Source organism: Pangasianodon hypophthalmus, chromosome 29 (assembly GCF_027358585.1).
Source record: "Pangasianodon hypophthalmus isolate fPanHyp1 chromosome 29, fPanHyp1.pri, whole genome shotgun sequence".
NCBI lineage: Eukaryota > Metazoa > Chordata > Actinopteri > Siluriformes > Pangasiidae > Pangasianodon > Pangasianodon hypophthalmus.
Window position 1 is genome coordinate 15,134,842 of NC_069738.1, and position 13,818 is coordinate 15,148,659.

The 13,818-nt window shown below is 41.4% G+C and overlaps 1 protein-coding gene across 5 annotated transcripts; it reads right to left on the bottom strand.

The window, feature by feature from the left end:
* Nucleotides 1-365: 365 nt before the first annotated feature.
* Nucleotides 366-10,861, bottom strand: kdf1b (keratinocyte differentiation factor 1b). 5 transcript variants are annotated; one of them, XM_026928455.3, is made up of 4 exons: nt 10,752-10,861; nt 5,006-5,958; nt 4,497-4,565; nt 366-1,302 (listed from the first exon to the last, which is right to left on the bottom strand). In XM_026928455.3, exons 2-4 carry the CDS (start codon nt 5,937-5,939, stop codon nt 1,199-1,201), a joined length of 1,107 nt encoding a protein of 368 aa, XP_026784256.1. In that variant the 5' UTR covers nt 5,940-5,958; nt 10,752-10,861; the 3' UTR covers nt 366-1,198. The 5 variants fall into 5 exon arrangements, with proteins under 5 accessions (XP_026784256.1, XP_026784255.1, XP_026784257.1 ...); XM_026928454.3 differs by having other exon boundaries at nt 10,617-10,757; XM_026928456.3 differs by lacking the exon at nt 10,752-10,861 and adding an exon at nt 10,522-10,743 and having other exon boundaries at nt 4,506-4,565.
* Nucleotides 10,862-13,818: the final 2,957 nt, after the last annotated feature.

Genomic DNA, 13,818 nt, shown 5'->3' on the forward strand with positions numbered 1-13,818 from the left:
AATTCAAATAACATATTCAGTTACATCCCTAATGTATTTATATAATTTTTATAGACATAATTTATGTGTTTTATGTCATTTATATGCACTCCAAGCACTTTCCAGCTAAAATTCAGTACATTCAGTAGAGATATAACAATATTATGGCAGGTTAAAATTCCTATCATCTCCCAGAACAAAACCAGAACACTGACTGTTATTCCACCTACTGCTGGTGCCTTTCACAGGGTCAAAGCTTTGTTTCTCAACAATGTCCGTGCATTCCTTCACTGTTAAACTGTGTAATATTTGGCCTGGGGGCTTCGTGATTAGAGCTGTAAGAGTACGTTTGTGCAGAGAATAATGACCAGCCATCAGCACACAAATTGATGTACAACACTCAAATTTATCTGAAGGTCAGCTTTACTCTTAGTCTTCCTGTTGAATTTAATTTACATTTCATTTACAAAACAGCTATGCAACACAGAAAATGAAAGTAGCATGAGAATCTCAGAATCTCTTCAATATTACTCACATTTAGCTTGAACTGTTACTGATTAAACTCAAAAAAAAAAAAAACCCTAATAATTCTCTGAGACTACACTAAGTGAAGGACTAAAGACTAAATTGTACATTTGAGGAAATACATTTTATTCTTGAGTACACAAGGGAAGTTCACAAAACCATCCAGACTCCAAAACCGACATATTTATGTCCCAGTTATTTTCCTTTAAAACCCCTCTCTGGCACAAAACCTTCCGCCTACAAGGACACGACACACAGGCCCTAAACTATTATTTAGGCTTCACCTGTGCATCAACAGCTGACAGAGAACTAAGAGAAAGAGAAGAAGATAGCTGTCCTTCAGTCACTATTTAGGAAAGTGCAACAGTGGTTCTTCTGATGAATAAAATTACAACAAAATGCTAATCTAATGCTGATTTTTACCTCATTTTACAATGATTATTCTTTTTATTTCATATCCTCTAGTGTTTAACCATCATTTCTATCTACTGGCTACAACAAAGTCAACAATACCTAGACAACAATTCAAGCAATTTTTTTTTATCATAAATAGAAAAGTTAATTGTGTCATGTCATCAAATCTGATGGCAGTTAAATGAGTCAAAACCTTTTAGGCTATAAAGAGAGTAAGCACATGTTCTTCATTACAATCCCAGAGGTCGACACAGAGCACTTTTAGGAAAAAAATGCAGGTTTAGGCTCTCATTCCATGAGAGAGCAAAGGAGTGTCTGATGTGATGGGCGTGACATTGTCTGTGCAGCTCGGTGACTGAGACGCAGGAAAGCTGGGCGAGTACGCTGCAGAGAGAGAGAGAGAGAGAGAGAGAGAGAGAGAGAGAGAGAGAGAGAGAGAGAGAGAGAATGGGGAAAAAGCATGAGCATGGTAGTTTTAACATCACAAGTGGTCAAGGTTAAATGTGCCTCGAGATCCAATCACTCAGATGGCATTCAGGTGTGGCGCGGGACGCATGTGGCCACATTACACCTGTAGCGTGAGCAGCAATGTATCCTGAAGCGTCCCTGACTACACATTTCATCTCTTTTAGCAGAGCATACAAAATGTGTGAAACAGCCTTTACAGGTGTAAACCTTTCTGCCTGAAAACAAATGCAGTGGAAGACTGAGGTGTCAACAGCTGTGCGTTTTGGCTGTCCACTTGTGATCAGATCACTTCATGTCAAGTTAAGTGGGTTTTTATTGTCATTCCTCTATATAGTTTGTATACATTGGAATGAAATGTTGTTTCAGTGTGAACAGCAGTGGACCGAGCACACAGCCTTGGGGAGCGCTGGTGTTCAGTGTGGTGGTGCTGGAGGTGGAGGTGCCGATCCTGACAGACTGGGATCTGTGGTCAAGCCCAGCAGGCTCAGCTTTGTTACCAGTTTCTGTGAGGTGATTGTGCTGAATGCTGAACTGAAGTCTGTGAACAGCACAGACTTGAGACGGATGTTAATACCAGGTCTGACCACGGCCGAGTCACCAGCGCTGCCAGGTTGCATAGATTTCCCACAGAAATATTTTTTACTTCTGTAGCTCGAGCATTTTGAATAAGTCACATTACATTCATTAATCTATATTCCCATGTGCAGTCTCCTTTCAGATGCACACTCTTATCATTCTCAACAATGCTTGATCACTACAACATGAATTCAGTGAATTTTACTCAACTATTCTTCATTTATAACATTATATGTAATGATACAGGACAAGTTTATCACTTTGGGGAAAAACTCTTTAATGAAATGGCGTATTAATAGTGTTTCATTAAGAAAGTGAAGAGGGGAAGGGGAGGATTCTGAGTTTGATGTACATCACTGTAAAAGGAAACGTCATATTGCCGGACAGAATTGCTATATTAAAGCCGTTCTGGGCACAAATATTCAGAAAGCATGCACATAAAATTCTTTTCGTTTGTGTGATTGTTGAAAGCACATGAATCATGATAAGATGGGCAAAATACTACACAAAATGTAAGATGACAGAAAAACTTTCAGCACACCATCTGAGCACCTGATGGTTTATTTAGGAAATGCCATCTGACAGATTAATATAAACAATTCGTGTGCGTTTTCATTTGACTTTGGGTTTTTTGGTATTGGAATTTTTGGGTTTGGATTTACAGTGACATGGGGTTGCTTTTGTCAGATGTGGCAGCTGATGCTATTGATGAAACGCGATCAAATGGTCAGTGAAGACACATCAGAGACACATGAAAGATCCAGGTGTGAAGGGCTATCTGTCTCATCTGTCCAGTTGTGATCTGATTACCTGAGACACATGTTAACGCCAAGTGTAAACAGGGCCATCTATACCAATGTTAAATGTGCTCAAATACAATTACAGGGCAACATTACACAGCGGGCAAAAACTGTAAAAGTACACGCAGTAACGTATTTAAGGTATATTCCAAAAGTAATAATTTAACTGTGTGTGAAGTCATTGTACTAACACGAGTGCATGGGTAATCTGTCAGAGAAGCCAGAGGAGGAGTCCACACCTCCCTTCAGTTCCTCTGATGGAGAAAACACATGCAGGAACCTGGAGAGAATCGTTAGCATTAACACCTGTTCATTAAAGAGGTTTGGCTCAGTCCTTGTCTACAGGGTCCCGGGTGGCACCGTCTACGGTGGCTTACACTGCATCCAAAAAACATTCACTGCAAAAAGAATTAAAGCAAACACATGCAGACTGAAAAGTCACTGTGCATTGGCACTGTGCCGTAGAACCATGAGCTAGAACCTAGAAAGTGCTAGCGTAGGTGCACGCTTATGTTCCACATAAACAGATAAAGAATCTCAGTAATATCTAAACATACCCATCTCACTAACACACTGGCTTGGATGCGTGGGGTTTTATTTTGGAAGCCAACAGTCCAAAATCCACAATCGTATTAAAAAAAAAAAAAAAAAAAAACAGGGAAGGGGTCAAAGATACTGGCTACTAAAGAGATCAAAGGTACAAGTGAGAAAATGTGCAGTGTGATGAGTACAGACAGAACGGCAGACTTGAGTGTCATTACTGTACAAACACAAGACACATAAAAACAGCAGAATAAATTAGCTGTCCTTTTCATGTGCGTTGCAGTTGATCTACGTGCTGTTTAAAAGGAAGAGTGCATGTTCCATGTGATGCTTTAGAAATGAATGCAAGTGTGAATTGACCCTAAAGCAACCCGACACAAACGGCAGTGCCGCTATGGGAAGCAGGATGCACAGAAGGTGCGCAAGTAACTGTGTAAATTACCACATCATCATGAGTCTGGTAGTTACGTTTATTAGACATTTTAGCAAGCTTTGGAGTTAACTCTTTGATTTCAATGCCTGGAATCGGTTAATCGAGTCTTTTTGGGATCGACTTTGATATGAACTGAAAGCAGGATGGAGACTTGATGACTTGACACACAAAATATATATTTTGTATGCTAATCAAATTAAATGTTGTAGTGTTTATCATAAAAAAGTAACTGTCTACAAGCTAACTATTTGAATCAGTTAGCTTGTAGTATTTATCATAAAGTAACTGTCTACAAGCTAACTGATTCAAAGAGCTTCAGTCCTCACTGCATAACGCACACGCTTCACAGCACGAGTTCACAGCGCCTTTAAGTGAGAAAACATTTGTCTTTTAGACTAATCATTCATTCGAGAGCATGTTCAGTCTTTTTCAATCCATTAAGGTGTCATACAAACTATCAGCATTTCGGCCAAAGTATCACGAGACAATGTTTTCTGATAAATATGACTATAAAGGTGAGACCAAGCTTTAGATCTACATATCATAAAACTATGGTGTGAAGCTGTCAGTGTTCAGCTTATTCTGTGACATTTTATTCAGAATGCAGTGAGAAAAAGGAAAGGAAATAGTAGAAAGGAATAGGCCCAGTTCTCGCAATATGTTGTTATTAATCAGTAATATTGCAGAATCCAGCTTCTGTTTGATTTGGCTGATTCACAGGAACAGCAGCTCTGGGTGAGCAGCTTAAAATAACTTACACTGCTTACTGTTGTTCCGCAGATTTCGCGCTTCTATGTCATCAGATCTCTCCTCTGAAATCTTTAGACCTGAAAAACCAAATAAAACAAATCAAACCTTTTTCCCATGCTCGCAGTGACAACACATCAAATTACATGGGACAGTGTCTACGTTAACCTGCCTACACAAACTGCAGTCCTGGTCTCAGAAACTAACAGAAGACTGCTAATCTTTAAGGGCACAAATAGCTGAACTAGTAGAAGCATGCATTAGCAGCTACAAATTTACGAGTTGTGACCATCTGGAAACCCGACTCCTACAGATGGTTACGGTCCTGCTCCTTCACAACCTATTTATTCATTTATTCAGAGTATTCGTCTAGCTATGTACCAAAAAGCATAAAGTTCTCACTATAGTTCTCAACGATGCTGGAAAATGCCCATGAGAAAAACAAGACAGGTGTTCATGTTTAAATGTAGTATGCTTCATTTCTGTAAATCAGCAGAAAGTAATAAAGCAGGTCACTTACTGCCATCACTCATGGAATTGAAGCTGTTCTTCTTGCTGCTCCTCTTACTGCTCCTCCAGGTGTCATTGCCGCTGTCTCTCTGCAGCTCCTGCTGTCTCGCTGGCACTTTCTTCTTGCTCTTTCGTGTGCTGATGCGGATGATCTCGCGTACTAGCCGGCATTCTGCTTCCTGCTCCTTAATGTTATGCTCGTGAACAATATCCGAGATGAGCTGACTGATCTCCTGGGAGCGCTTTAGGAACATGGAGTCCGACGTGCATTTTGCTAGCTCATTGATCTCAAACTCAGAGAAAACCTCAAGTAGCTTACGTGTGATTAGCGAGTCCACATCCTCATCTATGCCTTCATAAATAAAGTCCTCATCTTGTAAATTACTGAAATGCTTGCTGCCACTCTCATATGTCAGGCTGTCCAGCTCCATTTTAGGAAGGCTAAATGATACTGGCTCGTGCTCTTCCATTAGCGCTGATCGATCCACTTTCACACCACCAATACAAAGATCGGGATAAAAATCATTCTTCTCATCTGGCACTGACGTCACAGCTTTTAGAACTTCTGGCTCATCACCTCGGGTTTCCCCAGACAGCAGACATGGCATTCGCCTACACACCCGATACAGTCCACATGTCAACACGCTACACGCAAACGTTCTACAGCTTTTCACTGAGACACAGGGACCACACGAGCAGGAAGCAGATGGAGACTCCGTCTTGCCAGGCAGAAAGCTAACGGTCTCTGGCTCAGTAGCATTGCCATTAGCATCTTTTTGAAGGACTTTGTGGACCGCTCCAGGGTACTGGGTCTCAGGTCTGATTGGGTCAACACAGCGCTCTTCATATGGCCGGCTCCTGGTGCTACTACTCTGCATGGACAATGCTTCAGGACTTCCTGCCCTCTCCCACCTCTGAGAGAAGCTTTTGCCATCGCCTGACATGATTTTGTAGCGTCAGGGTCTGTTAAAGAGAGAAGCACACTGTAGGATATCACACAGGAAATGTTCCCTCTCATTTTTTTGCTTGCTGAACAAAACCTATTTCTATGGGCAGACCTTACAGCTATTTGAGCAGAAATATCCCATGAGCCACACCATGAGTTGTGACTGCTCCGCCCCTACCTGGAATATGGAATATTTCATAACTAGAGCCAACCAAAATCGATGAACTCTTGATGACAGAATGGACTGAATTAAGTTTAGGAACAGGACTACATCTGCTCTACTATACTGTGCAAATTACAACTATAAACTGCAGAAGACTCTACAATAAAGCCTGTAACACTATATGGCCAAAAGTATGTGGACACCTGACCATGTGTGGTCTACTGCTTCGTGGCTGAGCTGCTTCCATTTCACAATAATAGCACTTACAGTTGACTGGGGCAGAAATGTAGCAGGGCAGAAATTTCTCTACCTGACTTGTGGTAAAGGAGGCGTCCTATGGCAGTACCACGTTCACTGAGCTCTTCAGAACGAGCCATTCCACTGCCAGTGCTTATCTGTGGAGACTGCACGGCTGTGTGCTTGATTTTATTCACCTGCTAGCAACTGAACTCAATCATATTAGTATGTCCACATACTTTTGGCTATGTGGTGTATAAATAATGCACTGAATTATATTAATAAACTAATCAATTAGGATGCATAGAATTCTTAATTTCATACACAACTGTGTTTTGTTTCTATGTGACCTTTTGGATTTCTACAGTCGCAGCTCGTGTACACTTCAGCGTCTAACCAGCAAGACCGAGAAACTCTGCGTGTCTGATGGCGAGGTCGCAGTGATATCAGAGGTGTTGAACAATTAACATGGCTTGCTAAGCTCGCAGCTAATGTTGCTAATGTAGCGTTACTTGTGGGTGGGATAGAATTTGGTTGGCGGCAGGACTATCTCTGTTTTGACTCACATTTCTGTTTGGGGTTTGAAAAAAAATAACAAGAACACAACGCACTCCAGCTGTTACTCCAGCTGAGTAACTTTTTACACACAGTTTTGCGTGTGCATTCTGTGCAGGTTTAATTTTTTCCTGCACTGGAGAATCATCAGAAGTGTGTGACACTGCATGTGCAGTTTAGCGTGAACAGTCTTACAGGAATGTCTTAAAATGAAACTCAAACCTATGCATGACTGTCTCAGCCCTACCGTTCTGCAGTTTCCCAGTGTTTGCTCTTTCCCAGCTCCCAGCACACCTGAACCCAGCCACAAAGAACCTGGTTCAGGTGGAGAGCTGGACTACCACCGTGGAAACCCAGTCACCTCAGGGGACAGATCTAAATCAGGGATGTCCAATTTTACCTGCAAAGGGCCAGGATTTTTGCAGCCTAACCAACAATAAATCATCAGCTATTCTGAAAACAGTGACTGGGCCATTCTCAGGATTCAGTGCTCTCCAAAACCTCTGTTAATATTAATAACATGGAAAATCACTATAATATAACTGACCCAAATTAATGAATAGATTTACATATATTTACTATGTAATGCAAAAGAAAATTATAAAATAAAATATAAAAGCTAGAAATATCAGCAACAGATTACTGTTACATTTGCACAGATTATTTAAATAGTACAAAAATATCACACTTCTTATTTCATAGAAATGAAACTGAATCTACTTCCTACAATATGTAGTTGTTTTTCTCTACAGGATAAATTATTTTATCTAATAAAGTCTCTGTCACAGCTCAGTTGCCTCTGACCCCGTAACATTTGGGCGTTTTTTTTTTTTTTTTTTTTTTTTTTTTAAACGTCATTTCCAGGAAATGACAAAGTCTGTTTGACTGCACGGCTCAAACAGAGAAAGGCTTCTTTTCCCTCCTCTCTAAATATTGACTTATTTTACATTCAGATCTAGCTTGTTGAGCTCAGAGTTTCAACTCTGCTACTGCTAAAAATCACAAAGTAATCACAAAGTACACAAATATGTGATGGGATTAAAACAGCGCTGGACAATCATGATTGCTAGCTTAGAAAGTTATTATTGCTTTGTGGACAAAACTTCAAGCCGATAACATTCAACCCTTAAACACTTTGAACATGACAGGCTGTTACATAGTTGAATGATTGTCACTTCTTTAAACACTTGGAGGTAAAATGGGATTTTATATTACTAGAAAACTGTGGACTCAATACAAGCAGAGATGAAAGAGTCAACTGAAGAAATATGGTGCTGCCGTTTAATAGCCTGTCATTCAGAGGTGTAACGCAATGTCACTATCTCTACGTTTAGTGCTCCAAATATCTGTATCTGTATCCGGATTTATACCCAAAGTAGATGGGGCCTAAACCAGAACTGTTTTTTTTTCTTTTTTTTCCCCCAAATGAACCCTGCCACTCTGCCCCCAGACACACGAATAAATACCCCGGATGTGGAATTATCAGCACTGTGAGCACGGTGTGTGAATTCTGGCTCTGACGCTTCCTCAACCTCAGCTACATCACTCCTGTTCATAATCGGTCTCATCTAGAGAGGTACGCTGGACTGTTTTTTTAAAATCCTGCTCACACAGTTAGTACTTCTGTTTGCACCTGCCCGTGATATTTTATAACAGATTTAGTTATTTCTACTTCCCGAAATATAAACATACTATTAGCTTAATTTAAACCACCATGACCCTGACCAGGCCGTTACTAAGGATGAATGTATGAATGCTGGAAATGCATCATACAACACTGAGTCTGTCTTTGTTTGTCCTACTTTCTGGCACCCACATGAAAGATAAAACCTCCTGCTTGTCTGAAACACACATCCACAAAAAAGGACTAGTGCTCCTATTTTTTTTATCAGTATTTGTGTCTGTTTAGAACACATTATCTGTTCAATCCAAATGGTGTATTCATATTCAGTTACATTCCTACTGGAAATTGTTCTTCTCCTTAGGCTGCATATAAAACTTAAATAGTAATTATTAAGTAAGTAGGCATAAGAAGTGGAGAGAAGAGAAAAACTTAAAAACAAAAACAAAAGGAGGAGACCTCGAGGATCGTCACCCCTCGAGAAAGTCCAGTGAGTCGATCTAATGGGTTAATAAGATCCAAGTGTGACAGAATAGAATAACAAATTACAGGAGTTAAACTGCAGAACAGATGAAGAAGTGCAAGGTGGACATGTTTGTGTGTGTGTGTGTGTGTGTGTGTGTGTGTGTGTGTGTGTGTGTGAGAGAGAGAGAGAGAGAGATTGTCAAACCCAGGAAAAAACAGGGGTGTCAGACAACATGAGGAAGGCAAAACTGAAAAAAAGCACTCTATCATGAAAGACTTCAAGAAAAAGAAGGTTCTGTCACGGTGTCCCTTCAACCCTGCTGAGCTGCATTCAACCCAGACAGAGTTTCTGCAATATTTACACATTAACTGCCATTTGTGTAGCTGTGTATATTACATCTGGATTCATCACAGGGATGTAATAATATTATAAATAAATGACATTCCTGAATATTTCTACAGAAAATGTGCAGTCTGAGGTCATATGGTACACAACAAGTGCTTTAGAAGAGTAAAGTTAAAGGATTTCCAATTAGATTGAGTGATTTATCACAAGGGACATTTAAGTTGAGTCATATTACCAACACTTTCTCAGTTATCTATTCCAGTTATACTTATACGAGTTTCGAACTGACTGTGATGGGGTTGAAAAAAGTCACGCTTTTTCAGACACTACTGCAGAATAATATCAGGTCATCGGACTTGAGCTGGGGAAATCTATCTTTTTGAAAGTCAAATGCTGATGATATTAAACGCAGCTATGTGGAGTATTTTTCTTGCACTGGTTAAACACAAAGGACACCGATTCCTGAGAACGTCCTGATCAAAGTAGAGCCGAAGTGTACTGCTTGATTAAAAAAACCCTCTGCACTGGAACTTTGAGGATACACACCGATCTAATCCAACCAGTTCTGTGGCACACACACACACACACACACACACACACACACACACACACAGCCAGACATAAACAACGAGAATGAAGGTGCTGTGAGCATGAGAGAGAGCTGGGAACATGAAGGCACGCTTTCACTTGTAGCTCTTCCTGTGAAAACAGACTGAGAGCTGGAACTCATCTCCTTTCATCCTGCAGAAGAGCACCGAGACACAGCAGCGCACACCTGGACCTGCTGCCTGTCCACCACTCACCTCCAGGCCAGGGTTTTCAGGTGTGTTATGATAGACTAGGCCTAGTCGAGCAGTACGTGTACGTACACACACACACACACACACACACACACACGCTAAAACTCTATCCACAGATACCTGCTGAAGACTGAGAGCCTGTAAGCAGCTCAGAAGTGAGAAGGTGTTAAGTGACGGGAGAAGTGCAGGACAGCGAGATACACACACACACACACACACACACACACACACTGTCCTTCAGCGAGGAACCGGGAACATGGCTGTGTACTCGCTGGAAAACATTTCCTCACGTCTCTGTTACAGAAAACAGCCCGTGTTGTATTTCAGACATTAACTGCGTCACACAGCACACAATAAACCCGAGCAATAAACACAGTAACACACTTTACTTACGGCGGAGAGAGAGAGAGAGAGGGAGAGAGAGAGGGAGAGCTGGCGCAGACCGGAAGTGCAGTGTGCTTTTCCCACCCGTCAAACGTTTGACCTACAATTTAATGCTTAATCCAGAAATGTCCTGAGTGAACAAAGCCACACGTTGGAGCTGAGCACAGACACACCACCAGTCTAGACTCCAGCCGTCTCCTGAAGCTCCATGTCTTCCCTCACACTGCTGTTTCAGTTACCTGAGGCGACAGGTAGTCCACGACTCCTGCTGACGTCACACCGCCAGTCTACTCCGACACACTCCTCTGTAGTTCACCTCGGCTAAATCTGTTCATTATTACCAACAAAACAAGCCTAGACAGTGGAAAATGGGTTTTTGACTATTTTATACAAAATTCTAAAAAAAAAAAAAACAAAAAAAAACAAACAAAAAAACATATGATTTGTTTTTGTTTTTTTTTTCCCAGTAGGTGGCAGTTCTGGGCCTCAGTTGCTGCTCCTGTTCAAACAAATGTTCTTCTTATGTAACACACATTAAAAAAAAAAGAAACGTCATATCACTTATATCTATTTAAAATGCATAAAACATCCTAAAAGCTACCCTAAAACTTCACAACTAAAAATATCTTCATAATTCTTCTCTATAATTCATTACAATAATCAATTCAGTTTTATTTATATGGCGTTTTTAACAATGGACTTTATTACAAAGCAGCTTGAGAGAAATCTAGATATAACATTAAATTTAAATTTATCCCTAATGAGCGAGCCAGAGGTGACAGTGGTGAGGAAAAACTCCCTGAGACGACATGAGGAAGAAACCTTGAGAGGAACCAGACTCAGAAAGAACCCATCCTCATCTGGGTGACACCCGATAGTGCCATTATAAATCATTCCCTTCTGTAACTGTGTACTATTGTGTAATTGTGTAATTGTGTTAAAAGGAACCTGAGTATGAGCATCATTAGAGTGTTAAGTTTAAGTCTCTTGTATCAAGCTGAAGTTATGAACTATTCAATGATGGACGCTTGAGTATAAACTGTTTTTATTAGTTGCAGTTTTTAGGAGATCCAAGAAAGAACATCCACAGCCACAGCCATCTTTATGTTTCTGTGTGGTACCATCCACAGTAATCTCACTGATCTGCAGGCTGTCTGTGTTAGAGGCCATCCTCAGCAGCCAGTGATGTTCAGGAGACAAAAGCTCTAAGCAGAAGCAGGGCATCAGGATGGATCAGGCAGGTCCAGAGAGCAGAAGGGGTCAGGATCACTGGTATCTCAGGAGTAGCATGTAGATCGTCAGAGAGAGAGAGAGAGAGAGAGAGAGAGAGAGAGAGGAGGGTAATGTGTGTAAATCCCACATTAAACCTCATACACACTACATATAGTCTAATTTAAAGCTAAATTCAGTTATATTGGGAGATCAGGGCAGTTTAACTTAGCAGCATTCATTTTATGGCTTGATAATAAAAGTCAAAATTTATGTTACTGAGGCCTTGCAGTGGAAGGGAAGTGCTTGACAGACATAACATGACTGATTCAGAACGAAACACAGCTCTGAGACTGAGGAGTCTGAGTTCATCTGCTGTCTTCATGTATGCATAAATCTGAGTCATTAATCTGAGACCATTTGGAACACTGAAACGGACAAAGTGTTAAAACACTCTGACAAGAATGTTCCGATTCCTGCTTTTTATTTTATTTTTATCTCGTTGAGGACTTTACCAAAGCAAAATCTGTCCCCACATCATCATCTGTGGGACTGTGCCACTGATATATAAAGGAGTCACTGGCTTTGGGGGAAGTCCATGCATTGTGGGCTTCTTTGTGGAGAAGAAGGACAGGAGACTTCAGACCCTGCACTGACATCATATAAGGATCAGCAGGTCAGAACCAAACAGGAAAATGACCCCAAAGAGCTTGATGCAGGAAAAATGACATATGCTTTGGCTAGTCTTCTTTTTTCTAAATAAGCTTATAAAATCATTGTGACTAATATATTCTACATATTTATGATGCATATACACATAAGATGCACCACTATGACACAATAAGCATAAAGGTGGTTCAAACTATGTACATGTGTTTAAAGTTTTATAAGGTATAATATAGTATCTATTATATAATCATTTAAGACATCCAAAATGACCAAACATGGTTTAGTAATTTCCAACATTATGGTTCAGGGTCATTGGGACAGTCTTAAAATACAAGAAGGGGAGATCAGAAAAATAAAGTGACTGGACACATGAAATACTCCACAGCTCTGGTTAAATGAAGCATTGATGGAGTCTATGTGCATTAACCACTGCCAGGTTTAGATATGAGAGCATAACTAAAAGGGAAGCGGCAGAAGGCACCGCAGGCTTTGGGGCACAACCCGCACACAACCCCGGCACATTCGGCACAACCCCGACACATCGACACAACCCCGACACATCGGCACAACCCCGACACATCGGCACAACCCCGACACATCGACACATCGACACAACCCCGACACAACCCCAACACAACCTCGGCACAACCCCGACACAACCCTGACACATCGGCACAACCCCAACACAACCCCGACACAACCCTGACACATCGGCACAACCCCGACACAACCCCAACACAACCCCGACACATCGGCACAACCCCGACACAACCCCAACACAACCCCGGCACAACCCCGACACATCGACACAACCCCGACACAACCCCAACAGAACCTCGGCACAACCCCGACACAACCCTGACACATCGGCACAACCCCAACACAACCCCGACACAACCCTGACACATCGGCACAACCCCGACACAACCCCAACACAACCCTGACACATCGGCACAACCCCGACACAACCCCAACACAACCCTGACACATCGACACAACCCCGACACAACCCTGACACATCGGCACAACCGCGACACAACCCCGACACAACCCCGACACATCGACACAACCCTGACACATCGACACAACCCTGACACATCGGCACAACCCCAACACAACCCTGACACATCGACACAACCCTGACACATCGGCACAACCCCGACACAACCCCAACACAACCCTGACACATCGGCACAACCCCGACACAACACTGGGAAAATTCAAGGAAAAGGAAAGTGAGCCAGTGTCTTCTGAACTGTGTTCAAATCTGAAGAGATGATTTTACAATCTGATTTTTAATATAAGCAATTAATGTTTGCAAGAGGCAAGTAAACTACAGCTGAGAGAGGAAAAACTACTACTTTTTATATATATAAAAAATGAATTAGGAATTAAATATTGGAGTACTCTGAAACATAATACTTGAGA